Source organism: Phyllostomus hastatus, unplaced genomic scaffold, assembly GCF_019186645.2.
Source record: "Phyllostomus hastatus isolate PE091 unplaced genomic scaffold, TTU_PhHast_1.1 phas_contig_133, whole genome shotgun sequence".
NCBI classification, from domain to species: Eukaryota; Metazoa; Chordata; class Mammalia; order Chiroptera; family Phyllostomidae; genus Phyllostomus; species Phyllostomus hastatus.
The window spans coordinates 704,662-732,508 of record NW_025333577.1 but is presented as its reverse complement, the minus strand read 5'-3'; the positions used below and the strand labels follow the sequence as shown (position 1 = coordinate 732,508).

Below are 27,847 nucleotides of genomic sequence, written 5' to 3'. Positions count from 1 at the left end.
AACATGAACAGATTGAAGCTAATTTTTAAATAAATGGGCATATAATCTCAGTTTTACAAGGTGAATAAGTCCTAGAGGTCCACTGCTGTGCACAATTCTCCTCTAATTAATGATACTCTCTTGTACACCTAAAACTGTTAAGAGGATAGATCTCACGCCCTGGCTGGGTGGCTTGGATGGAGCATCACCTTGTACACCAAAAGACTGTGGGTTTGATCCTGTCGGGGTACGTGTGGTAGGAAACTGACCAATATGTCTCACATCGATTTCTCTCTCTGCCTTCCTCTAAAATCAATAAAGACATCCTCAAGTCAGGATTTTTTTTTTTTAAAAAGGGGGTAGATCTCATGTTCAGTGTTTTTGCCCACAAGAGAAATGCCATTTTAAAGGCAAACTATTATACATGTAAGCTTTCTACTTTCTGCAGTTTCTTGCCTCTCTTATGCTTTTATATACCATGTAATAAATTCCACTGAAGTTGTATTTCTTCAACAACAACAAAAAATCAATGGAAAAAATACAAAAATGACAGTGCACAGTAGATACTGTTGTCAATTGTTTTGTCATTTAATGCTGCAACTCAGGGCATCTTCTGTTATTGGTATCTGCAGCTTTCCCTCACCATTTCTTACCCAGACAGATCCTAATGTGTTTATCCAAACTTCTAAGGACAGATCCTTGGGTGTTGTCAATGTTTTCTGTCTTCCAAGCACAGCTCCACTGAGCCCTGGACTAAAAGGACACTGTCCTGTCCCCCAATATCTATAGAGCTATCTTCTTGTTATGGGAGAAACTCAGTTCTTTTTTTTTTCTTGATTGAACACACACAAATATATGCATATATATTTAGATTTATTTATTTATTTTTAGACCGAGGGGAAGGGAGGGAGAAAGACAGGGACAGAAACATCAATGTGTGATTACCTCCCACACACCCCCTACTGGGGATCTGGCCCGCAACCCAGGCATGTGCTCTGACTAGGAATTGAACCGGCAACCCTTTGGTTTGCAGGCCGGTGCTCCATCCACTGAGCCACACCAGCCAGGGCTGCACATGTATACTTAACAACAGTTTTACACAGACTTCCAAGAGCACTTCATTATTTTACAGAACTTGAAACGTGAACTTTCTATTACTATTCTTACCATAGCACAGCCTAACCTAATTTCCAACTAAATACACTGCAATTTGTTTAAAGTTTAAATGCTTAAGGGAAATAATGAGAGGAGAGAAAGCGTACATTTGTTTTACATAAATGAATGAAAAATAAACTCAAGAAATAGTCAACAAAATTTAATATGGCCTCATGTGCCCTGAAGGAGGTGGTGCCCGATTCTCGGAGGGTAATTGCTATCTCCAGATAATCTCCAATCTGAAACTTCTGAGATTGCAGGGTCATGGAATCTTCTGTCCCCATTCCGGGCATGGTTCTGCCAATCTCCTTTACTTGATAGCCAGGTCTTCTAATATCCACAAAAACAACTACAAAATTGAAGTGTGTGCCCTTCCTCCTAGCTTCTGGGTAAACTTCTTTTACTAATTAGTTCTTTCAAGGTGGCAGCCATCCAGGTGTAGATCTGCAGCTTCCTGGAGGGCACGTTCCCACCAGAGAACACAGCCATGTGGTGGTGGCGCCCCCTGGTGTTGGTTGAAGACACAACAGCAGAAAGAACATCTTGTTGATTGGCTTCTCCAATTCTTTCTTAATTTCCTCCTGGGTGATGAGCGACTCCACCACCTTCTTCCTCCTGTGGCCTGCTAGATGATCTGAAACTCAGTTCTTTTTGCCAATGCAGTAAAGAATTAAAAATCAGCAAGTCAACTGGCGTGCAAGCGGAATTTATTGGTGGTACATTCTCATGGAAGAGAATGGGTCTTGCTGAGGTGGGGGAGAAAGGCAAGAGCAAGGGTAGCTAGACCATCAGGTCCTTTGTCCTGAGGACTTATGTAATTGGCAGGATGGGGTGAAGAAGTTACATATTGATTGACAGGTAAAGGTGGTGCCAGCTTTCCTAGTGGGACGTGACTAACCAAATTTAGGTAGGTGTGGGGGTCTATTGGTCCTAATCTTTGGAACAGACTCTATTTCTTCATCTTGTTGTAAAACAGAAATGTGATAGGAGGCAATTAATAAAATCTGTTTGGAACAGACTCTAATCTTTTGGAACAGACTCTATTTCTTCATCTTGTTGTAAAACAGAAATGTGATAGGAGGCAATTAATAAAATCTGGGGCAGTTACCCAGAGTTATTTATGGGCTCTTACTGTAAGAGATAGTTACCAGAGGTAGGCAATTAATAAAAGTTGTTTTGTGGGCATCTTCTTTGGGCACTGTGGACGCCCCTCCCACCTTCCAGGCCTTGGGATGAATATATAATTTCAAAGCCTTTCTTTGCAACATAGAAATCATGCACAGAATTTCAAGGGCTCTCTTCTCCCATGCTAACATAGTGTTTCTGACGATGTTGGAACACCTGGCAATATAATCAGACCAGGCTCAAGACTGATGAGTTAGTAGGTGAGACATGTCTCCCACCTCCTCCCTGCCTTGGTTCACTAACCTACCTAACATTCTCTTTGCAGACTGGGGCTGTATTCCAATGTCACCTTCTGAAAGAAGTCCTACTTCACCACCAGAGCTGAAACAGCCCCTCCCTTCACTTTCTACCTCGTCATCTGTGATCTGTCAGTAATGACTAGTGGGGGCTCCGTCAGACAAGGGAGGTTTGCCCACTGCTGGACTACTAGCACCTGGAATAGTACCAGGCACAGAAGAGGCACTCGAATGTTTGTTAAATGGTTCGTTGGTTTACCTGAAGCCTCTGATCTCTTGAGATTCCTGCTTATCAGAGGGTTTGGAAATTCTAGGTTTTCATGTATTAGTCATCCACTTTCTTAATTCTTCAAACAGTGTACCCCCTCCCCCCACTAAGTGGGAAAAAAACTCAGGCTCCTTCTTTACCCAATTACCTCCCCCACACATACCTATCACATGAACCTCCCTGTGTCACATTGAAAAAATGGAAAAAATGCCAGCTTCACACTTGCCTCTCCTCCTCCACTTCTCACCACCTCTCAGCCCCTTGGGAAAGCAGGTGATCACCTGTAAGGACACATTCCCTTCCAGGCATCTCTTTAAGAAACTTGGGCCAAAGGAAAATTCCTTCTATGAAATTACATGCCATGGGGAATGTTTACTGGGTAAATGAGCATCCATGATGAAGGAGATAGGAAATCTATTGAGCCTCCTGTGAGGGTGGTGGTAGTGGTGTGTGTGTGTGTGGTGGAGAGATGGGCAGATGTAATTTCCTGCTAATATTTCTCTCTGATCATGGGAGACTAGCACACCCCAGGGAAACCTGTTCTGATAAGAACCATGAGACATGGTTGTACTTAAACCTCCTACCCATCTTAGAAAGTGAGGATTCAATTATTACGATGATGAGTCCTGGCTGGTGTGGCTCAGTGGATTAAGTGCTGGCCTGCAAACTAAAGGGTCATCGGTTTGATTCCTAGTCAGGGCACATGCCTGTGTTGTGGGCCAGGTCCCTAGTAGAGGGCATATGAGAGGTAACCACACATTGATGTGATCACACATTGTGATCTTCCTGTCTTCCTCTCTTTCCCCTTCCCTTAAGTTCTAAAAATAAATAATATTTTGAAAAAAAAAATTTTTTCATAGGGGAAGGGAGAGAAAAGGAGGAAACATCAATGTGTGGTTGCCTCTCATGCACCTCTACTGGGGACTGGACCTGCAACCCAGTCATGTGCCCTGACTGGGAATCAAACTAGTGACCCTTTGTTTCAATGTCCAGTGCTCAATCCACTGAGCCACACCAGCCAGGGCAAAATCTTTTTAAAAATTATTAGAATGATGACATATAATGGAACTTTCTATGTGTAAAAAATTTTTCTAAATGCTTCCCTGTATTACTCAATTTGTTCTTCACAACACTATAAGGTACATACCATCCTTATCCCCATTATACAGATGAGGAAACTAAGGTCAGAGAGGAGTTCTTTCAAAAGATCCCACAACAGGCCCTGGCTGGTGTGGCTCAGTGGATTGAGCACTGGCCTGAGAACCAAAAGGTTCACAGTTCAATTCCCAGTCAGGGCAGATGCCTGGATTGCGGGCCAGATCCCCAAATGGGGGTGTGCGAGAGCCAACTAAGTGCAATTGGTGCTATGGCTTTTAAGAGGACTCATCACATTTTAAAAATACACGGAAGCTTTAGAATATGTAGTAAAAAATATCCCAGGCTTTATTTACTTAAAATTTTTTTCTTTTATTATTTCTAGAATGAGGGGAAGCAAGGGAGAAAGGAAGAGAATCATCGACGTGAGAAACATTGACTGGTTGCCTCTTGCATGCATCCAGACTGGGAACCGAACCTGTGACCCAGGCGCGTGCTCTGATTGGGAATTGAACCCACAATCTTTCAGTTTGTGGGACAATGCCCAACCACGTAAGCCACACCAGCAAGAACAAAAATAGCTAAAGCTTTAGAGCTGCACAGTCCAATGCAGTAACCAGTAGCCAGAATTAACTATGAAAACATAAATTTATTAAAATTAAACAAAGTCCAGATCACATAAAAGAATCAACCAATGAATGCATAAATAAGTGGAATGACAAAAGCTTTTTAATCTCTCTCCTTTCCTCACTCTCTAAAATCAATTTAATAAAATTAAACACTGGTAAAAATTCAGTTCTGAGGCTACACTGGCCACACATCAAGTTCAATGCCCCTTGTAGCCAGTGGCCCCCACATGGACAGCACAGTTTTCTGTCCCTGCAGAAGTGCTGGGGGCGGCCCTGCTCCAGCAGGTCCCAGCACGTGTTGTAGGAACCGTGTGTGAATTAGCTCAGAAAACCCACTTAACATCACAGGGCAGATTCCCTTACTCAATCTCCTTACAGATGAGGGTACCGGGCTCAGAAAATGCCCGCACTGGTCGGAGCACACAGCTGGGGTGTGAGCCTGGGCAGACCTGGTGCCAGAGTTCCTGCTCCCAACCCGTTCCAGTCAGTCACCCACTTCTTCCTGATCTTGTCAGCGCTGCTGCATGGTTCCCCTTCCTTCCCTCCTTTCCTTGTTCCTCTCCTCTCCCTGTCCAAGTGTCCAAGTTCCTCTCCCTTCACTTGTTGAGGCCCACCATATCTGGGATGGGGGAGGGGGTAAATGGGAGTGGCCTCCAGACCACACAAGCTGATACTGTGCTCTACCCAGGAGTATGGGGTTTGAGCACCTCCCCACTAAGAAGCTTGCCTTTGAGTCAGACAGCCTGCTGTGTTCACTGGCCCCCAGATTTTCATCCTGTGAAATATTAGAGCTCTGAGCCTTGGTTTCATCAGAGGAAAGCCTGGAATAGTAACAGGGCTCTGAGTAGTAGTGAATTACCCATCTATTAATAAATACTTTGTGTAATGTTGTTAATAGAGCACCATTTTTATATTGCTTGCTATTTATTATTGGTAATAGGTTGCTATCAACATCAATAATGAGATATTAAGTACACCATGACCTAGGCTGTGGGTGAGGCACAGACAAGGTAATGCCCCCATCTGACTGAAGAGACTTTATTTTCACAAGAATTCCCACAGGCACAAGGAGGTGGGGGATTACCTGTGGTCGGAGACAGGACTGTTCTCCTGTAAGGGAAACAGCTCTGATGGGAGGGAGGGGGTAGTCTGGCTGGCTTACAACAGGGGGGACCCTTCCCCTGATCTCTGAGGCCGAGGGTCTGGGCCCTGCCTTCTGGTCTGAGCTTTCCCAAGTCAGGAATCCAGGGCTGAGAGGGGCAGGTGGCCTCATACCTGGGTCAGCATTGCTGGCTTTCGGGGGTTCTGGTGGGGAATTCATGCCCCCTCCCCCCAGGCGCTGACACTCACGACACTCATTTTTGACACGACAACCTGCACCTGTATCTTTTGCCCCTTAAGAGTGTTTAAAATGGCATTGGTTCCCATTAATTAAAAGTTTCATTAAAAATAATTGAACAGACCACTATGTGAAACTTGGGCACATGAAGCAATTAGTTACTTTCTAATGCTGACAAAAAGAATTTTTTCCCCTCATGAACCACATGGAAACTGCTCCTGCTGCAGGGAAACTGGAGGCTGGGTGTGGGAAGATGAGGAAACCAAGGGATGGCAACAACCTGACCTCTGCACTACATCCAGGTGTGTGTGACAAGGAGAATGTCCCCATGGAGCCCACCTCCCCAGAGTTTCTTTCTTCTTCCCCTCCCCCACTTTACAATCCAGGAGATGGAGACCCAGAGACACTATTGCATTCTCTAAACTCATATGTCAAGTTTATTTGAGCTCAATCTCCAGCCACAGAGCCCTTGGCCACGCTCCCAGATACCAGACCTACAGAGAGCTTGCTTTCCTCATGGCCCTGCAGATGCTCTAGAAGCAGCTTGTGTGTATGGCGTGGCCTCTCCCCAGAATCCACATGCCTAATACCCATCTGGACAGGACTTCTCTTGAGTCCTACCTGTAAGCTCCAATGTCAAGCCTGGCAGTGGCCCACGGGCTCAGGATCAGCCTGTTGGGTGTGAATTTTGACATCCCATGCTCCCCCTGCCCGCCCCCAATACAGGCACATCCTTCTCAGGTGTCCCAGAGGTAGATGGTCAGGCTAAACATCTTCTCTCCCTTGCCATGCTCGCAGGGCTTCTCTTCCCTATGGATCCTCTAGTGCAGGGTGAGCAAGTAGTTCCTATAAAAGGCCTTGCCACACTGGCTGCACCTGTAGGGCTTCTCCCAGGTGTGGCGGTGTGCCACAGGAACGAGTGCTCTGCGCAGTGCATCTGTCAGATGGAGCACTTGTCGGGCCTGTCCTCGGGGTGCAAGCACAGGTATAACATGAGGAAGAAGTTCTTCCTGAAAGTCTTTCCACACAGGCTACACTGGGAGGCCTTCACCCCCTTTTGGTAGCACTGGTGCTGGATCAGCCAGGTGTTCTCGCCGATGCATCCACTGGTGCATCCATCAGATGCATGCTCTGGCTGAAGGCACTCCTGCACAGGGCACACTTGGATTGCTTCTCCCCATTGTGTGTCTTTGTTGCACAATGAGCTGAGCGCTCTGCTGAAGGCCTCGCCATAGTTCCCACACATGGAACGCTTCACCCAGTATGCACACGCTGGTGGACCGTGAGGTTCGACTGCTGGGTGAACTGCTTCCCACACAAGGTGCATGAGAAGGGCTTCTCTCCAGTGTGAATTTGTTGGTGCTTCTTCAGAATCGAGTTACAGCTAAAAGCTTTGCCACACTGCACACACTGGTATGGCTTCTCCCCAGTGTGGATGTGTTGGTGCATATTTAGGCACAATTTGTAACGGAAAGCCTTTCCACACTCCCTGCACTCATAAGGCTTGTCCCCAGTGTGGATTCGTTGGTGATTCTTCAAGCATGAGCTATAGCGGAAAGCCTTGCTGCACTCCCTGCACTCATATGGCTTCTCCCCAGTGTGAATTCGCTGGTGCGTCCTCAGTGATGAGTTACAGCCAAACGCCTTGCCGCACTGGCTGCACTTGTAGGGCTTCTCACCGGTGTGCACACGCAGGTGCTGCATGAGTAAGAAGTTCTTGCTGAAAGTCTTTCCACAAATGCTGCACTTCAAGGGCTTTACCCCCATGTGGATGCGCTGGTGCTCGATCAGGTAGGCATTCTGGCTAAAAGTCTTGCCACAGTGGCCACACGAGTAGGGCCGCTCACCCGTGTGGGTGCCCAGGTGCAGCCTAAGAGACGAGCTCCTGTTGAAGGCCTTGCCACACTCTGGACACATGAATGGCTTCTCGCCTGTGTGTGTTCGCTGGTGCACAATGAGATGCTTGTTCTGGCTGAAGGACCTGCCACAGTCCCCACACATGTATGGCTTCTCCCCAGTGTGCGTCCTCTGGTGACGAACGAGATGAGCCTTCTGGCTGAAAGCCTTGCTGCACTCCACACACGTGAATGGCTTCTCCCCAGTGTGCGTCCTCTGGTGCACAGTGAGGTACTTGTTTTGGCTAAAGGCCTTCCCACAGTGCCCACACATGTACGGCTTCTCCCCGGTGTGAGTGCTCTGGTGCACGATAAGGTGCTTGTTCTGGCGGAAGGCCTTCCCACAGTCCACGCACACATATGGCTTCTCCCCAGTATGCACACGCTGCTGATCCATAATTGGGGAGTTGTGGCTGACAGCCTGGCTGCACTCCGGGACCACGAGTGGCTTCTCACCCCTGCAAGTCCTCTGGTGCATGATGAGGTACTTGTTCCTGCTGAAGACCTTTCTGCAGTCCCCAGAGGTGAACAGCTTCTCCCCAGTGTGCACACGCTGGTGGATGGTGAGGGAAGACGTCCAGGTGAACTGCTTCTCGCATGTGATGCATGAGAATGGCTTCTCCCTGGTGTGAATTCGTTGCTGCTCCTTCAGGGACAAATTATAGCTGAAAGCTTTGCCACAGCCCCCACACTCATAGGGCTTCCCCTCTGCATGGAGTCTGGAGGGAGGACCGAGGCTGGAAGTACCTGAGTCCTTCCCACACATGGTGAACGGGTACATCCCCACTCCTCCCAGTCCTTCAGGTCTCAGTGGGTCTGGTGTGGGGCTTTGGTGGACAAATGCCTTAAATTCAAGATATTCGGGGGATAACATTTGGGACATGTCCAAGCACCCCAGAGAAGTCCTCAGGCTCCCCTGTCGCTGCCCCACTAGGTCGCCCTGTATCCCTGCTCCTTCACAGGCAGAATCCTGGGCACCATTCCTTGTGGGTCCTTCTGCCACAACAGCAATGGATGGTCTGTCTTTCCAAATGTCCTTCTGTGGGTCCAATTCTTTCATTTCAGGACTAGTCTCCAAGTCTGAGGGAGGGGAAAGAGATGACAACACACATGTAGTTAACCACACTGGGAGGGGGGACCTTCTCAAGGTGCAACAAGGCACAGCCTGAGAGCAGGGGACAGAGGAAGAAGTGAGATAGTGAGATTTACAGAGGTTAGTTCAGGGTGAAAGGTCCCCTTGGGAGTGGGTACAAAGGTGGCGGCCAGCAGAGCTCAGAGCTGGGAGGACAGGCCCCAGGAGAGAAAGAGGAAAATGGCAGGCTTGGAGGATTGGACCAAAGGCTCCCACAAACCCAGTGGGGAGTCACTGCACGGGGTGAAGGGGCTTCTAGCTTCCAGGCCCCATTCTGCACAACCCCAGTCAGCTGTGCTTCTCAAAGCATCAACAGTTACTAGAAACAAAAAAGGGCTGACTCTCACTTAGGTGCTGGTTGTCCTGTTTCCCCACTGCCCAGCCAAGCTCCTGCCTTTCTACACTGCCCAGGAGCAGCCTGGCCCTAGCAGCTGACTACTTACCCCTCCTCTCTAAATACTCGTGCCTCCATGCTGACCACAGCCACTCCAGTCCCCTCTTGCGTGTGCCCTGTGGGTTCTTCAATCTGTTTCCAGCCTAGGGGCTGTCCTGAGTTCAGGACTCTGCATATGGACCTCATAGTTCATCCCAGTATTTAAAAACTGTGAGACATTACACAACACTCTGATAAGAAAAAGTGGAGATCTGGCCACATGGAGCTCTCCCCTCCAGGAAGCAACAAAGAGATAGGGAGTGGTAAGCAGTTGCCCTGCTCCCCTCATTTAAGCCCACAGTGGACCCCAAACCAAAGTTTAACTACCCTCCCGTAAGCCACAGGAGCCTGGATTTCAGTCTCTTGTCTATGCTGACACCTCCTAAATGGATGCTCCCATCCAGACTTCCTCTGAGCTCTGCTGAGGAGTAACCCAAGTCCTACTGCGCACCTCTTGGGTATCACAAATCTAATGCTTTTGATGCAAGACCTGTGCTTTTGGAACATCTATTCCTAAATAATAAAAAGGCTCATCAAAACACACTTAGCAAAATAGTTCAGCGACACAGTGATGAATTCTGTATGATTCCACTCATATGAGGCAACTGGAACCATCAAATTTATACAGACAGAAAGCAGGACATGTGTGCCAGGCTCAAGGAGGGTGGATGGGGATCTGGTCTTTAGAGGTGACAGAGTGTCAGCTGGGAATTATTAAATAGTTCTGGAGATGGACAGTGGTGATGGTTGAACAACAATGTGAATGTGCTTAGTGCCACTAACATCTACTCCTAAAATTAAACGGTCTATTTTGTTGCATATATTTTGTGAACATTAAGGAAATAAAAAATTTTTAATTAAAAAAAAAAAAAAGAATTACAAGTCATCCTTGGCTCACTCGTTCCCTCCAGACTGTCCAGACTGTTAACAAATGCCACTGCACAGGAGAACACTTTGAACTGGACCAGACCGATGCACCTCCACTGCCGCAATTCAGCAGCCTCCCCCACTCTCTACAACCCACTGTCCACTCCATGGGAAGAGGAGCTCAGGAGTCACACCAAAACCTCCAGCACCTTCCCAGTACTGGGGGGGACCACAGGCAATGCCTGTTCACTCTCCTGACCCCTCTCTTCCATCCAGCGTCATACATCCTATGGTTCGCTTTCATTTCCTTGTCCATGCCCAGTGTTTCCTGCCTCAGGGCCTTTGCACCTGCCCTTACTCTGACCTATTCTTCCACCTACCACTTCCTCCTCTCCCCCTTTAAGCTCCTCCCCCTACATTTGCCCCTCCCACCACATCAGAGGAAGGGGAGGTAGGTGTGACCTCCAGGCCCCAGGAAAATAGACCTTGCAGTTCTGGAAAGATGGCTGCTGGAGTCCATAGGGCAGGTTCACTGGCCCCTGGTGTTTTTCTCATGCAAAGTATTAGCACCCTGAGCCTTGGTTACCTCAGTGGAAACCCCAGGATAATTACAGGGCTCTGAGTAGTAGTTAATTACTCATTTATTAATAAACACTTTATGTATTATTAATTGGGCACCATTCTTATATCATTTGCTATTTATTATTGGTAACAGATTGCTATCAACATCAATAATGAAATCGTAAGTACACCATGACTAAGGCTGAGGGTAAGGCATAGGTTGAATGTGCCCTCCAGACTGAAGGCACTTTATTTTCACAAGAATACCAGCCAGCAGGGGGTGGGTGGCAGACAGTCTGTATGTGAGAGACTTTTCTCCAGTGACTGAAACAGCCCTGTGGGGAGGGGTGCCACCTAAGTGGGTTTCTTCAGGAGACCCTCAACCCATCTCTGACTCTGGGGGTCTGAGCCCTGCCACCTGGTCTGACCATTCCCAAGCCAGGAATTCAGGGCTGGGGGCAGCAGGTGTCCTCATACCTGGGGCAGGCTTGCTGGGTTCCCAGGGTTCCTGTTGGCAATTTGTGCCCCCACTCCGAAGTACTGACACTCATTTTGACAGACAACTGCTATTTATATCTTTTACATCTGATGGTTCAAAATGATGTGGAATGATCTCCCTCATTAAAAGTTTTATTTAAAAAATAATTTTTAGCCCTGGCTGGTGTAGCTCAATAGATTGAGCACTGGACTAGGGAGCAAAGGGTCGCCAGTTTGATTCCCAGTCAGGGCACATGCCTGGGCTGCGGGCCAGGTCCCCAGTTGGGTGTGCATGAGAGGCAACCACACATTGATGTTTCTCTCCCTTTCTTTCTTACTCCCTTCCCCTCTCTCTAAAAATAAATAAATAAAATATTTTAAAAATAAATAAAATTTAACAGAACACTAAAATTTAACAGGACCTAGTCCTCTTGGTCCTTCTGATCTTGGTAGGGCTGCCATGGTTCTTTGGTGCACAAATGCCTTAAATTCATGACATTCATGGACTAATGCTTGGGACACGTCAAACCTCCCCAGATAAGTTCCTGGGCTCCCCTGTTGTCACCCTACCCAGTCATGCTGTGTCCCTGCTCCTTCACAGTCACAAACCATTCCTCATGGGTCCTTCCACCCAGCAACAGATGGACTGTATTTCTACGTGTCCTCCTGTGGGTCCAATTCTTTCATGTCAGGTCTACTCTCCAAGTCTGAGGAGAGGGGGAAAGAGATGATGACACACATGTAGTTAACAAAGCTGGGAGGGAGGACCTTCCCAAGGCATGACCAGGTAGTCTCAGGACAGGGGACAAACTATCGTGGGGCAGGCAGAAAGGAAAGTAGTAAGCTGACACAGTGAGGTGTAGGAGGTGAGCACAGACAAAAAAGTCCCCTTGGGAGTGGGTGCAAAGGCGGCCAGGAGAGCTCAGAGCTAGGCAGATAGACAGCAGGAGAGAATCTGGCGGAAGATGGGCTTGAAGGAGCAGATCAAAGGTTCCCACAAACTCAGTGAGGATTCCCTGCACATGGCTCCTCGCTTCCAGACTCCACCCTGGACATTCCATCTGTGCTTCTCAAAGGAATGTCTTTTATTAAAAATGATCAAATAAGAGCTGATTCTCGTGTGGGTGCTGGTTGTCCTCTGTCTCCCCACTCTCCAGCCTAGCTCCTGTCTTCATGCACTGCCCAGGAGCAGCCTGGCCCTGACAGCTGGGTCCAGACCCCTCCACTCTGCACACTCATCCCTCTGTGCTGATCACAGCTGCTCCAATTCCCTCTTGCTTGTGTCCTGTGGATTCTTCAATTTCTGTTTCCAGCCTAGGAGCTGTCCTGAGTTCTGGACTCTACACATGGACCTCGCGGTTCATGCCAACATTAAAAACCATGATATCTTACACAAAAATCTCATTACAAAATTGAGGATCCTGTCACAATGAGCCCTCCTTCCTAAGAGGCAACAAAAAAAGCAGGGTTGGTAAGCAGCTGTTCCCCTCCCCACATTTAAGTTCCCATTGAGCCTACAACCCCTGAGGTGGAGACCCCTCTGCTGAGTCACGAGAGTCCTGTTTCTGTCTCTTCTCTATGCTGACACCTCCTACATGGATGCCCCTGCCCAAACCCCCGCTCTGAGCTCTGCTAAGGAATAATCCGAGACCTTGTGTGCCCCTCTTGGGTATCATAAACCTAACACATTTGATGTGAGTCTGTGATTTTAGAATTCTTTCCCAAATAATAAAAAGGAAGGCTCATTAAGAGACTTGGCCAAATAATTCAGACGCACAATGACTGACACCTTATGATTTCACTCATATAAGGCAACTAGAATCATCAAAGATAGAGACAGAAAGGAGGACATAAGTGCCTGGGCTCGGGGAGGGGGATGAGGAGGTGTTGTTTGGAGGGGACAGATTGTCAGTTGAGGACGTTAAAAGAGCTCTGGAAATGGATGGCAGTGAGCAACAATGTGAATGTACTTCATGCCACTGAACTATACACCTAAAAGGAGTTAAATGGTCAATTTTATGTTATATATATTTTGCAACAATAATTTTTTAAATTAAAAAAGATCTAGCAGTCATCCTTGATTCACCCCTTCCCTCCCACTGTCCAGACTGTTAACAAATGCCACCGCACAGGAGAACACCTTGAACTGGACCAGACTGACGCACCACCACGGCTGCAATGCAGCAGCCTCCCCCACTCTCTACAACCCACTGCCCACTCCGAAGGAAGAGGAGCTCAGGAGTCAGACCTAACCCTCCAGCACCTTCCCAGTACTGGGGCGGGGGGGACCACAGGCAATGCCTTCCCACCATCCTGACTCCTCTATGCCACCCAGCCCCACTCATCCTTGTTTCCCTTTGATTTCCTTGTCCATGCCCAGTGCCTGTCTCAGAGCCTTTGCACCTGCCTTTCTCCCAGCCTTCCCATGGGCACTCATCCTTGAGCCTCACTGAGCCTTTGTCCCCCACAGGGAGGCCTTCTCTGTTCATGCTGCTGTACAAAGGAAGCTCCCACCTGCCACTCTCTTACCTGCATCACTGTGAGAGCCCATTAAGGCATTCTTCCTCCATGTGCACACTGACAGATCCCGCAGTGGGAAGTTATCTCCATGAAGGCAAGGGCCTTATTGGTCCTCAGTTCCTGCACAGTGTCCAGCACATGGAAGGTGCCTGATAAACCTTCACCAACCATCAGCCACTTGCTGGCATGGTACAAAGTAGCCCTCACAGCACGTGAATAGGTGCTGGTAAGATTACACCCATTTTACAGATGGGGAAACCCAGGCTCTGAGAATGGAGCCACACCCTCAAGGTCACCCAGCGCATTCTATCATGTGGTCCAATCCCTGAGTCACTATCTGGACACCTGTCACTGTCCCATCCCAGAGGAAAGGATTTGACAAGTATCTTACATTGGAGAACGATCCTGGTTTCCTGACCCTGAGGTGTGGGGTGATACCATAGAAGGTGGTGGGTGGCCTGGGACATGGAGGCTGAGGGTAATGTTCCAGAGGGTAGAGGGAATGAGGGTGATAGTGGGTGTGTTTGGAGCCCATGGGTCTCAGACATGCTGGGGACATAATTGGCCAGTAAATTCAGAGATTGGACAGAGAAGAATTATGGTTGTGAATATGGTTAGAAGCAAATCCTCAAAGAAAGTAATTCATAAACTAGACTTCATCAAATTACAAATATCTTCTCATCAACAAATGATGTGGGGGCCCTGGCTGCTGTGGCTTAGTGGATTGAATGCCAGCCTGTAAACCAAACGGTCACTGATTGGATTCCTGGTTGGGGTGCTTGCCTGGGTTTCGGGCCAGGCCTCCAGTGGGGGACGCACAAGAGGCAACCACACACTGGTGTTTCTCCTCTTCTCTTTCTCTTTCCCTTCCCCTCTAAAAATAAATAAATAAAATCTTTAAAAACAAAAACAAAAACAGAAAAAACACACAAATGGTTCCAGGGCACTTGGATATCCACATTCAAAAGAGCGATGATACGTGGTGATGGGAGGTGATGTGACTTTGGGTGGCGGGTACGCAATGTAACATACAGATTGCTTATCCTAAAAGTGTACACTTCAAACCTATATGATCCTATTACCCAATGTCACCACAATCAATTTAATTAAAAAAAAATGGTGATGTTAGATCCTTTTTACATCATTCATAACAATTAACTCAAATTAGACCAAAGACACAAATAAAGAGGGAAATTCTAAAACTCGTAGAAGAAACAGGAGTAAATCCTCATGGCCTTGGTTTAGGCAACAGTCTCTCAGATATAACACCTAAAGCACAAGTAACAACAAAATAAATAAGTTGGACCCCATCAACATTGAAAACGTTTGTGTTCCAAATGATGCCATTGAGGAAGAGAAAAGAGGACCCACAGAATGGGAGAAATAGTTGTAAAGTGCATGTCTCATAAAGGTCTTAGAGCAAGAATTAACAACAAAAGAATATATAAAGAATTTTCAAAGTGAATAATAAGGAAGCAAACAACCTAAGTAAAGACACAAAGATTTGAACCAGGCACTACACCAAAGAGAATATACGGATGGGAAATAAGCACCTGGAAAGCTTCTCAGTATCATCTCGGAGCTGGGTTGTGGAAAGACTGCACACCCACGAGAATGGCTGCAATGAGAGGGACTCAGCATGTTCAGTTCTGACAAGAACACAAAGCAATGAAATTCCCAGCAAGTGCTGGTAGATATAAAAAACAAGACAACTGTTTTGAAAAAAGTTTGGCAGATTCAAAAAGTAAAACAGGCACCTATATATGACCCAACCACCCTCCACAGAAAGGACAGATTGTGTCTACAGAAAAATATCCAGAACTGGAATCAACCCACATGTTTACCATCAAGTGAAGGGATAAACACATTGTGGTCTCTCCATGAAGTAGAATATTACTCAGCAATAAAAAGAAGTAAACTACTGACCTGGCTGAAGGGCTCAGTTGATTGGAACTATGTCCCCAGCACCAGAAGTTTGTAGGTTCAGTCCCATCAAGTTCTGTATGGGAAGGCAACTGATTCATGTTTCTCTCTCCCTCTCAAATGCATAAATGTATCCTCAGGTGAGGGGTTAAAAAAAGAAAAATAGCCCTGGCTGGTGTGGCTCAGTAGATTGAGTGCAGGCCTACAAACAAGCTGGTTTGATTCCCAGTCAGGGTACATGCCTGCAATGGGGGCCTGGTCCCCAGTGCAGGGTGCATGAGAGCCAACCACACATTGATGTTTCTGTCCCTCTCTTAAAAATTTTTTTAAAGAAAAAAAGAAAAACAAAATAATGAAGGGAACTATTGATATATATGGACAACATGGGTAACTCCCAAAAACATGATACCGTCCCGGGTGGTATGACTCAGTAGATTCAGCGCCACCCTGCAAACCAAAAGGTCACTGGTTTGATTCCCAGTCAGGGCACATGCCTGGGTTGCAGACCAGGGCACCAGTTGGGGTGTGCGAGAGCCAGCTGAGCAATGTTTCTCTCCCTCCCTTTCCCTCTAAAAATAAGTAAATAAAACCTTAAATAAAAAACAATAATACCACTTGTAAGAAGTCAGATTTTAAAAAAGGTATGTACCATATGATTATATAGATATAAAATTCTAGAATAGGCAATCTAAACCAGTCTCACCAGGGAATGGAGAGTGGGTGAAATGGAAGGAAAACTTTTTGGGCTAATGGACATGTCTGCATCACGACAATGATTTCTCGGGTGCATATAAATATCAAAATGCAACAAAATGTTAGCATTAACTATGTGCAGTTAGTTTTAGGTCAGTTAAACCTCCATAAAAGCTGTTAATGAAATGGAACTATACACTAATTGTGAAAGTTAGTGTTTTTCCTGAACAATGTTATCCAGGGAAATCTCTCTGTGCCAGTGACTACAAAGGGTGCTCATCTTCCAAGATCTCTGTGATTTCATCATATAGCTACACCCTAATCTGTTTGATCAGTCTCATAGGTGCGAAACTAGGGCATTTCTCTTGATTTTTCTTCCTATGACAAACTCTGCACACTTACAAGAAAAATTTTAAGGTTTATATTCTAGAAATGGAATCATTTGAAATTTGGTTGATAACACCAAATTATCTTCCAAAAGTTTTCCCAACTTCATGCTCCTAAAGTGAAGAGTCCTTTTTCCCTGAACTCTCATAATACAGGATGCGATTACTTTTTTTAATGCCTCATCTTAGGATATGCTTAGAGAGGGAGAAAGGTGAGGGGGAAGGAGAGGGGGATGGATAGAGAAAGAAAAAGAGAAACACTAATGAGAGAGAATCACTTATCAGTTACCTCTGGAATGTGCTCTGCCTTGTGCTCAAACTCACAGCCTAGGTATGTACATGGTCAGGGAATCGATCCTGCAACCTCTTGGTATACCAGAAAAAGTTCCAACTAACTGAGCCACACATGGCCAGGACTGTTATTTTTCATTTCTGTGTACCTCATAGGCAAGAAATGTATTTCTGTGACTCAATTTATACTTGTGATGATTAGTAAGGCTTAAAAATCTTTTATGAAGTATTACTCCATGCATCTCTATATATATGAATTGCATGCCCTTAAGCTTAGACCATCTATCATTCATTAGGTCTTTTTCTCATTTATTCCTACAAGCTCTTTATATAGTATAATCCTCTGACTGATATACATGTGGTAAATGCTATTCCCAACTTCATCACCTATGAAGTTTATTTTTAAGTTTGAGTAATTTGAAGTTCCAACTTAGTCAGATCTGTCCATCTTTTTCATTTCTGTGCCATCCTGAAGTGACAGGCAAATGGTGAATAATGCAGGAAAGTTGTCCCCTCACCGAGTGAGACCAGGTTCCAGTAGTTCTCCATCATCACGTCCCTGTACAGGTCCTTCTGCGCAGGCTTCAGCTGCAGCCACTCCTCCTGGGTGAAGTCCACAATCACATCCCTGAACGCCACTGACCCCTGTAAGAGGAAGCGCACACTACTCACCACAGGGCCCTCCTCACAGAAGTTGGGAGCTGTGGCCAGAAGGGCCAAGAGGATCAGGGAAGAGACACAGTATGCCCCTGACCTAGCATCAACATGGTGCAGAGCTCTGAAGGGCCTGACCACTCAATGTCCTTGGTGCCTAAGTCACTGGATGGTCCTTGGAGGTACAAATAAACTATGGGGCTGTTCACCAGGAAGACAAACAACCCAACTGAAACACGGGCTAAGGGCCTGAATAGACATTTCTGGAAGAGTACGCATCTGTCGTGGACCATGAAGTATGATGCACCCTCTGCTAGTGGAGTGCCACCTGCTGGCCAATCTCTCTGTGGTCTGAGTGTCTGCTAGGGACTCTGAGCTTACACAGGCCTTCTGAGTCTTGGGGCCACCACCATGTGATGAGGGAGTAGTAGGGGGTGGTCAGTGGTTCACAGTCTGGGCTGGGGAGCCTGTGATGAAATTCTGGCTCTGTTGCACATCTCCAGCTGTGTTTTCTCAGATCACTGTCTTAACCTTTCTGAGCCTGTTTGTTCACTGGACCTCCTAGTAACAACGCCCCACTATGTAGCTGTTACAAGGTTAAATGAAGTCATGTGTGGGTGATTCCACAGTGTGGTACAGCTGCAAGAAGCTCTCAGAAATGGCAGTTCTTAATCATTTGATTAATTGGACATTTCATATATCTCTTCTATATGTCTCTTGTCATTACCACAAATCTTATGTCATTATTATTTGATTCTTTGCCTGATTCATCCTTTGGGAAATCCAAGCTAATAATTTCTTTTAAAATCACTTTCTGAATATATACTTGTTAATTTGAGAGAGAGAAAAAGGAAGGGAGAGAAACATCAATTGGCAGCCTCCTGAATGTGCCTGAGCTGAGGTGGAATCTGCAGCCTTTTCATACACAGGGCAATGCTGCATCAAACTGAGCCACATGGCCAGGGCAATAACTTTTTTTTTTTTTTTGAAAAAAGCACTTTATTGAGGTATGATTGATATACTCACGTGACTGAGGCAGCTCATTCCAGGGCTCCATCTGTTTGGGATTCTTGTCTAATGGCACAAACTACTTCACCATAAGAAAAACCTCACCCAGTTCCAAAGAGCTGAAATCAGGATCTGTTTTGTTTTAACCCTTACCTGAGGGTATATTTATTGATTTAAGAGGGAGAGGAAGGCAGAGTCAGGGAGAGAAAGAGACATTGATCTGTTTGCCTCATGCATGTCCCCGGACTAGGATTGAACCTGCAAACTTTTGGTGTATGGGATGATGCTATAACCAACTTAGCCACCCAGCCAGGGCAGGCTGTATTTTTAGAGAGAAAAAAGAATGCAATTACAGTAAAAGAGATTAAGGAAAGTAAAAATTGAACTCCAAAATTCCAAGCACACTGAAATGACAACTGCCAGGAAATCCTAAAGAATGTTGGTGAAGGAGGAAACCAAGGCAACCATCACAGAGAAGGTAACAGTGGAGACACCATGGTGCAGCCGAGTTGGGAAACAGTCAGAGTGTTCCTTGGATGGTTAAATATACTGTTATCAAAGGACCCATACTTTCCACTACTACTCCCAAGAGAAATCAGAAGCTCAAAAAAACTGCATGAATGTTCACAACAGCATTGCTGATAACAACCCAAAAGTGAGAGCAACCCAAATGTATACCACATGGTCTACCTGTACAATGGAACAGTAAACAGTAATGAAAAAGCACACCTGCCACAACACAGATGAGCACCCGAAGCATGAAGCTCAGTGAAAGTAGCCAGTGACAAAAAAAACAACAACCACGTGTCATGGGATTCCATTTATAAGAAAGCCCTAGCCAGGTGAGTCAGCTGCTTACAGTGTTGTCTGCACAACCAGAGGTTGTGGGTGCAATCCCCAGTTGGGGCACATATGGGAGGCAACCAATAGATGTTTCTCTCACACATGGGTCTTTCCATCTCTTTCTACTCCCCTTCCTTCTTTTTAAAAATAAATAAAATCTTAAAAAAAAAAGCCCTGGCTGGTGTAGCTCAGTGGGTTGAGCACAGACCTGTGAACCAAAGGGTCACCAGTTCTATTTCCAGTCAGGGCACGTGCCTGGGTTTTGGGCCAGGTCACCAGAAGGTAGCATGAGAGAGGCAACCACTCATTGATGTCCCTTTTTCACCTTCTCCTTCCCTTCTCTTTAAATAAACAAATAAATAAGTGACTGAAAAAATATCATACAAAAAGCAGGGGAAAGATTTATGACCAGTCCTGGTTGGGTGGTTCAGCTGGTTGGAGCATTGTCCTATACACCAAAAGGTTGCAGGTTCAATCCCAGGGCTGGGAGGAATGTTGGGGGCAACCAATCTATTTTTCTCTCTCACATCTGTGTTTCTCTTTCTCTCTTTCTCTTCCCCTTTCTGTAAAACTCAAATGAACATATCCGCTAGTGAGGATGAAATAAAAAAATATATAATTATGCGCCTCCCCCATTCATTGATTTGAGATAGAGAGATGTCACTTCACTTATGATAAATTCATTGGTTGTTCTTAAATGTTCCCTGATCACAAATCAAACCTGTAACCTTGGCATATCAAGATGATGCTCTATCACACTGAGCTACATGGCCTGGATCATGAATGTATTTATTATTGTAAAGCATTTCTTGCATAAAAGGAAATATAGAGAAAAATACCACAAATAGCCAACCACTAAAACATCATAAAAACATCACAGCAAGAGCTGGGGACATGCATAGGTCCCTCTGTACAGATCTCCTCCTCCCATCCCCTGGGCATTTAGTCTCTGCCTGCTTCTGAGGTCCCTCGTCCAGCACGTCCTTCCCAAGGCCTCTGTCACACTAGTTGCAATATGTTTATACTGCCATTTCCAGGTGCCCACCGGTGTCTCTTGAGAGCCCCTAGAGTAGAACAGGTCACTCGTGAGCTATCCTGTCCTATGCAGTTGACAAACACCAGTGTCAGAACAGTAACATCCATCCTCAGGGTAGGTGCAACCCCAGTAGACTGGGCCAGGGACCTGGGCACTGAGAGGGTTTCAGGGGTCAGAGGGTCATCCCTGCCCAAAAGGCTGACTCACAGGAAAGAGGTGCAAGAGGGTGACATGACTCACCAGGGCCTTCTTGGTCAGTGGCTCGGGGAACATCCTTCCAGTGCCCATGGTGTCCAGGGGACAGGCAGGCTGTGGGTAGGGAGAGAAAGGGAAAGGCACAGTGAGAGATCAGGTGGAGGCCCACCTCACATTGCAGACAGCCACAGACACACCCACTAGGAGACAGGCAGAGAAGAACACGCATACACGTTAATAATGGACACATGTGGGGGGCAAGGGTATCTGTGGCATCCAAGGCACTCTACAAATATCTATGATTTAATCCTTATGACGCTTTATACGGTGAGGGCAATTTCTACTCACCCTATTTCACAGATGAAATAGGGCCAAAGACCTTAGGGCCAAAGACCTAAGCCACACGCCCAAGAAAACAGAGCTGCAGTTGGTGCTGGGATGACTAGGTCCGGGTTCCCAGGCTTGGCAGACACCTGACATATGCACAGTGACACGCCGCCAACACACACACATACGCACACAGCCAGTCCCACAGCCTGGAGGAAGCAACGGAACCAGCTGCCTCACTCTGCAGGGTTACTGTGAGGCTCATTGAACAGGTACATGTACGGATCCTGGAGCAGTGGGGCACAAAGTAATGACTCAGTCCAACCCTGTCCAGGTGGTTTAGTTGGTTGGAGCATCGTGCCAAACACAAAAGGTAGAGTTCAATCCCTGGTCGTGGACCAGGCCTACGTTGCAGGTTTCATTCTTCCCCCATCCTTGGAGAGGTGCTAGTGGGAGGCAACCGGTTAATATTTTTCTCTCTCTAAAATCAATAAACAAGGCTTCCAGTCAAGATGGTGACGTAGGCAGATATGGCTTGCCTCTTCACACAACCACATCAAAATTACAACTAAAATATAGAACAACCATCACTCAGCAATATCAGAAATTGAGTTGAATGGAAGTTTGATAACTACAAAATTGAGTTGAATAGAAGTCTGACAACTACGGAATTCAAGAAACCATATCCATCCAGACTGGTAGGAGGGGCACAGATGCAGAACAGAACTGGCTGGCCCCACACCCATGTGGATAAAAATTTGGGAGGCATTATCTCAGGAACAAGGAGTCCCAGACCCACACCAGGCCCTCCAGCCCAGGATTCCAATGCCAGGAAGATAAGTCCCCACAACCTCTGGCTGAGAAAACCAGTAGTGATTTAGTCGGTGAAGGAGGCTGCTGGAGCCCTAAGCAGTTCCTCTTGGGGAACCCACACACCTACTCACCTACTCAGACTTGCTCCCACTGAGCTCCAGCACTGGAGTGGCAGCTTGAAGGGCACCAGTGGTGTACAGGGAGAGACTGAAGTGTCTGGCATCAGGGTGAGTAGAGGCCACTGTCCCTTTGCTCAGCAGCACCCCCCACCCCCAGAGCTGATAGACTGGTGCCATATCTGAGACTCCATAAACCTGACTAACATTATGTGACCCTCCTTAGAGATTTACAGAGGCTCCACTGCACTCAATTCATGGGTTCAGCCAAGCTGCTTTTCCACAAGAATGGCTGGTCTTGGCTCCTAAATCATATCAAACAAGCAACAGCTGGCTTCGGTGAGCCCTAGCTATAGCCAGATTAGAGTCACACCTTGGCTTCACCTGGGAATCTCCAAGTCCAGCACAAGTAGCAGTCATCTTAGATCGCTTTACAGCTCAGGCAGGGTGCCCTGAACAAAACACAGGTGGGGGCTGACCTTGACCTGCACCACCCTGGAAACCCAAGGGCCAGCACACCCAGTGGACAGCTACAGACCACATCAGAGCACTACCGCCCTGCCCCTGCACAGCTGATCCTCCACAGATGGCAGAGGTTTGTGGTCAGTGGTCACAGCCAGACCTTGCAGCTGACTAATCCCTGACTAGTCCTGAGTAAATCCCTCCCATTGATCTGCCAACAGCAACCAAGATTCAACTACAAGAGGAGGGTATACTCAGCCCACATGAAGGGCACACCTAGATTACCCAGTTTGGATGATAGGGGAGGCTGTGCCCCTGGGTCCTACAGGACACCTACTACATAAAGCCGCACTACCAAGACAGAGAGTCAAAGCAGCTCTACTTAATGCATGGAAACAAACACAGGGAGACTGCCAAAATGAGGAGACAAAGAAACAGGGCCAAGAACAGATCAAAATTCCAGAAAAAGAACTAAACAAAATGGAGATAAGCAATCTATCAGATGAAGAGTTCAAAACGCTGGTTATAAGGATGCTCAAGGAACTTAGTGAGGACCTCAACAGCATAAAAAAGATCCAGTCAGAAATGAAGGATTCACAAATTAAAATAAAGAACAATTTACAGGGAAACAACAGTAGAATAAATGACACTGAGAATTAAATCAATGATTTGGAGCATAAGGAAGCAAAAAACCACCATGTAGAACAACCAGAAGAAAAAAAGAATCCAAAAAAATGGGGATAGTGTAAGCAGCCTATGGGACAACTTTAAGATGTCCAACATTCACCTCATAGGAGTGCCAGAAGGAGAAGAGAAAGATCTGGAAACTGGAAATCTATCTGAAAAAATAGTGAGTGAAAACTTCCCTGGCCCTGGCTGGTGTGGCTCAGTGGATTGAGTGTCAGCCTGCAAATCAAAGGGTTGCCGGTTCAATTCCCAATCTGAGGCACATATCTGTGTTGTGGGCCACGTCCTCAGTAGGGAGCATGTGAGAAGCAACCACACGGGGGTGTTTCTCTCCCTCTCTTTCTCCCTCCCTTCCCTTCCCTAAAAATAAATAAATAAAATCTAAGAAAGAAAACTTCCCTAATTTGGTGAAGGAAACAGACATGCTAGTCCAGGAAGCACAGACAGTCCCAATTATGATGGATGCAAAGAGGCCCACTCCAAGACACATCATAATCAAAATGCCAAAGAGAGAATCTTAAAAGCAGCAAGAGAAGTTAGTTACCAGATGGTTGCCAGATGGGAGGGGGGAGGGGGAGAACAGGTGAAGAGGTGAGGGATTAAGAAGTATAAATAGGTAATACAGAATAGCCAAGGGGATGTAAAGTACAGTATAGGAAATAGAGAAGCCAAAGAATTTATATGCATGACCCAAGGACATGAACAATGGTGTAAGGATTGCCTGAGGGAGTAGAGGGTGCTGGATGGAGGTGGGGGCAACACAGGAAAAATCAGGACAACTGTAGTAACATAATCAATAAAATATTATTTTAAAAAATGAAAAAATATATAAACGATGTTAATTGTAGTGCTGTTCCTAGAAACAAACATCAACAAATAAACCCTGGGTAAGCAGACAGAGGGCTGGGAGTTCATTCTAAACTTTGAAGTTGCCACCAGGAAGCAGGAGTTATGCTCCTGGGTGCAGTGACTTCATGATTTCTTTAAACAGAATTTAATTTTCAGAAATATTCTTTTTGGACTTGTGGTGTCTGACTCCTGCCCCTGCACAGTGAGGGCAACAACACGGGCTCCTTTTGTCAGATGTGGAAGGCACCAGAGTCCACTTACCCAGAAAGCACGGTGAGCCCAGGGCACCTGACACCTGTACAGGACCTTGAAAATATCATCATTTCTTATAAAATTGTAAGAGAAAAAGCCAATCTAATCCAGCCCGGACCATATTTGTCCATATAGCAATGCAATCACAACTTTAACTTCTACCTTATTTAAAGGGATGTCACAAAGGTACAGTGGCCCGAAAGTGACCTGTGCATGACCTGGTGACCTCTGAACCCAGTGTGGTCTCAGATCTGTGGCTCCAGATGCTCAAGCTCCTCCTCCTCTGTACAAGCTTTGTAGCATTTCCTGCCATACATTGTTTCCAAGGGAAACAAGGATTTGCCATCTGTGGGTTGGTGTGAAGGCTCTTGAACCCAGATGTCTGAGTATGGAGTTGGGTGATTCATTTAAAGTCTCGGAGCCTCAGTTTCCCCATCTGCAAAATGGGGGTGGTGAGGGTCCCTACCTCAGACTTACTGGGAGGCTTATAAAATGCCCAGAACAATACCCTGAGCACCCAACACACCCTCCCTGAACAAATCCACCCAGGTCAGCAAGGAATAGTTCTCTGACCCTCTTTCTTGACTCCGCACCTGGCTACCACACACGTCCTACCCTCCCAGGGCCAGGGGAGGCTCTAAAGGCAGGAAGGAGATGGGCTCTGGGGCCCTCAGGCAGGCAGCTCCGCCAGGCCCGTCTGTCCACCCGCGACTCACCCACTCACACATGTCAGCCATGGCCAGAGACAGAGGCCCAGGTGCACACAGACTGGGGAAGGCTCGGCCAGGAGAGACGCACCACACACGCACACACACACACACACACACACACACAGCTCCCCCGCACCCCCCGCACCCACACAGACACACAGGCCCAGAGGAAGGGACCAGACACCGGTGGGCACCTGGATGGCGTCTTCAGGCTGAGACACCGCGGACGGAAACAAAGGCAGACACGCACCCAGACGCAGACACGGACGGACCCCGGAGAGACAAAGACAGGCAGCCGACACAAACACACACATAAGCAAAGGCGAGCGAGACACAGGTGGCCTCCCGGGCACACGCAGTGCCAAACCCGGAGACACACCAAGACAGCCCGAGAGTTTGAGCCCAATACACACACACACACACACACACACGACATCATCTTTCCTCGCATCACCCCGTCCCTTCCCCGGGCCGCACACTTTCTTCTCTCTCACCTGCCGAACTTCAGCAGGACTTACCTCACGCCTTCCTCAGAAAAAAGACTGGCGGGCGCCCAAACCCCCTGCGCACTGCGCCTGCGCGCACTCACAGCTGTATTTCCCAGAAGTCCGCTTTCTATTGCCTCCCGTCGCCAACTATCGGGCCTCCGGGTAGTGCGAGTGTTGCTGGCGACGCTGAACGCTATTGGCGGTTGCGCCCGGCTCTGTATCCCAGAAGATCCCGCGGCAACGAAGTCGAGACGGCGGGGCTCGAGAGGGATCTGGGGAACGGACGGACTGGGGAGCGTGGAGCGAGTGGGCAGAGGGAGTAGGGCCCGGGACTAGGGGGTGGCGGTTGGGGGAAGGCTGAGAGAAGTGCGGGGAGGTGGTGAGGGAGGAATGCAGAGGGTCAGAGAGTAGGGAAATTGCAGGGAAAAAATGGGGCCTTGGGTAGATAAGGGGAAAGAAACTAGTCCCACTGCAGAAATGCTGCTGTGCACCCAGGGGTCCTAATGGTCGTGCTGACTTACGGAAAATTTGTAAAGCGTGCAGAGAAGCAAGAAAGCAAAGGATCGTTACCAGCAAAGAAGTATTAGTCCTTTGCGTTGTCGGCCAGGCCCTGTGGTGGGCATTATATTTACAAAACCAAAGTGGGGGTTCCGTTGCCCAATACCCCAAATAGGCCACTTCTAGAGGCAGAGGCTGGTGAGAATGGAAAGAGATTTGTCATTCAGATGCTACAGGGTCAGGGAGAATGGCAGACTTTTGTTTCAAAGCCCTTCCCCTCCGGGAAGCTCCAGGAAAAACCCAGCAGTCCTCAGCCAGAACAGAACAGAAGGCAGTGCCCAGAGTTCCTGCTCCCTTTCAAAGTACCGTCTTTTGGGAACTACAGACGGCTGCTGAGCAGTCACCTAGGCAGCTCACTCTGATCCTTGCCGTTTCGGCTTTAGACTCCCTCCTAGAACTCGCCTGGGGGGCCGGCACTACCAGCGTTCAGTCCGTTTCCAGGGCCAGAAAGATCCACAACACAACACCTATTTTGGTCGCCAGGGTTGAGAGAGCGTCTCTACCTTCTCCTGTCTTTTATATTAGTTTCAGGTTTGAGAACGGTGAGACTGACTAATGAACTGCCCAAACTTTCACACAGTGAGAGTTCAACCGCGACCAATTGCTTCCTTCCCATAGTCTATACTGACTGGTTAGTCTTCCATCCAGCATCTCCCCGCCTCCCTCACATTTTGATCTCTGGGGTGCAAGTGCCCGCCTTCCCTTGCTACCACACCCAATCTGATACCAGATGCCGGAGGAGGGCTTTTCCCCTATCCAATCATCTTGATAGACTAGCACGTGCTCAGTGAAATACTTCCTATTACTAGCATCTGGCCCAGCACGAGATTGTGCTTCCATGATAGAATGCTCGACTTTCAAAGCAGGTGCTTGGTTACCTAGGCAACATGGTCCTGCCCTCTGCCTCATCAAAGACTGGACGACAGAGATATCCTCCGGTGGCCTCTCTTTTTTTCCTTCCCGCCCTCTGGCTTCTCCCAGTGGTCGTGCTAGGCTATCAGCATCATTAAGATGCACAAATTCATTTAATCCTCGGAACCAAGCTACATTCCAGATGAGGACAGTGAAACAAACGAGAGAAGTCACAGGAGAGGAAATGGGGGTGGGGGAGTGGAAAAGTGTGTCTCCAGGCTGGGGCCTCCTTGTACCATAAACAAAGCCAAGTGCAAACGAATTTGCTGAATGTCTCAGTGACCACAACAATGCCAACGGCAGCCTCCTTAGGTGGTGATTAATGACATCTTTTCTTTTCTTTTTAAATGTTCTGCGGAGGATATGTTCATTGATTTTAGAGAGAGGCAAGGAAAAAGAGAAACGTTGGTATGAGAGAAAAATATCCTTCGGCTGCCTCCCACAGGCGCCCCACCTGAAATTAAACCTGCAACCTAGGTATGTGCCTTGACCAGGAATGGAAACTGCAATCTTTTGGTGCCCGGGATGATGCTTCAAAGCAACTGAGCCACGGAGCCAGGCCTGAACCCCCTTTTAGATATAACTGTTCCTGGCGTTGACCTAAACCTGCTGATCTGTCCGCAGTACTGAACTCGTAGACCTGGCTTTCATGCTGAGTCAGACTAGCTGGTTCTGTCTGTGATTGAATCCCTAGGCAGAACGCACAGCTCTGTCTACCTCTGACTTCTTCAAAGAAGCGGCATGCCTGGGAAAGAGCCCTGCTGCCCTCTCTGGAAACAAAGCTCTGGCTGTGAGGAGTGTGGGATGGAAGCAGATGATGGCAAAACCTGCACAGTCATTTTTAAGTGGCAGCTTTGGCTTTTAGAATGGCAG

General features: G+C 47.2%; 1 protein-coding gene and 1 pseudogene across 1 annotated transcript; both read right to left on the bottom strand.

The window, feature by feature from the left end:
- Positions 1-1,294: 1,294 nt before the first annotated feature.
- On the bottom strand, positions 1,295-5,868 carry LOC123825921 (annotated as a pseudogene).
- Positions 4,396-25,535, bottom strand: LOC123826571 (zinc finger protein 2 homolog). Its single transcript, XM_045850562.1, has 4 exons — positions 25,511-25,535; positions 20,846-20,914; positions 17,583-17,709; positions 4,396-8,861 (listed from the first exon to the last, which is right to left on the bottom strand). Exons 2-4 carry the CDS (start codon positions 20,891-20,893, stop codon positions 7,141-7,143), a joined length of 1,896 nt encoding a protein of 631 aa, XP_045706518.1. The 5' UTR covers positions 20,894-20,914; positions 25,511-25,535; the 3' UTR covers positions 4,396-7,140.
- Between the last annotated feature and the right edge of the window lie 2,312 nt (positions 25,536-27,847).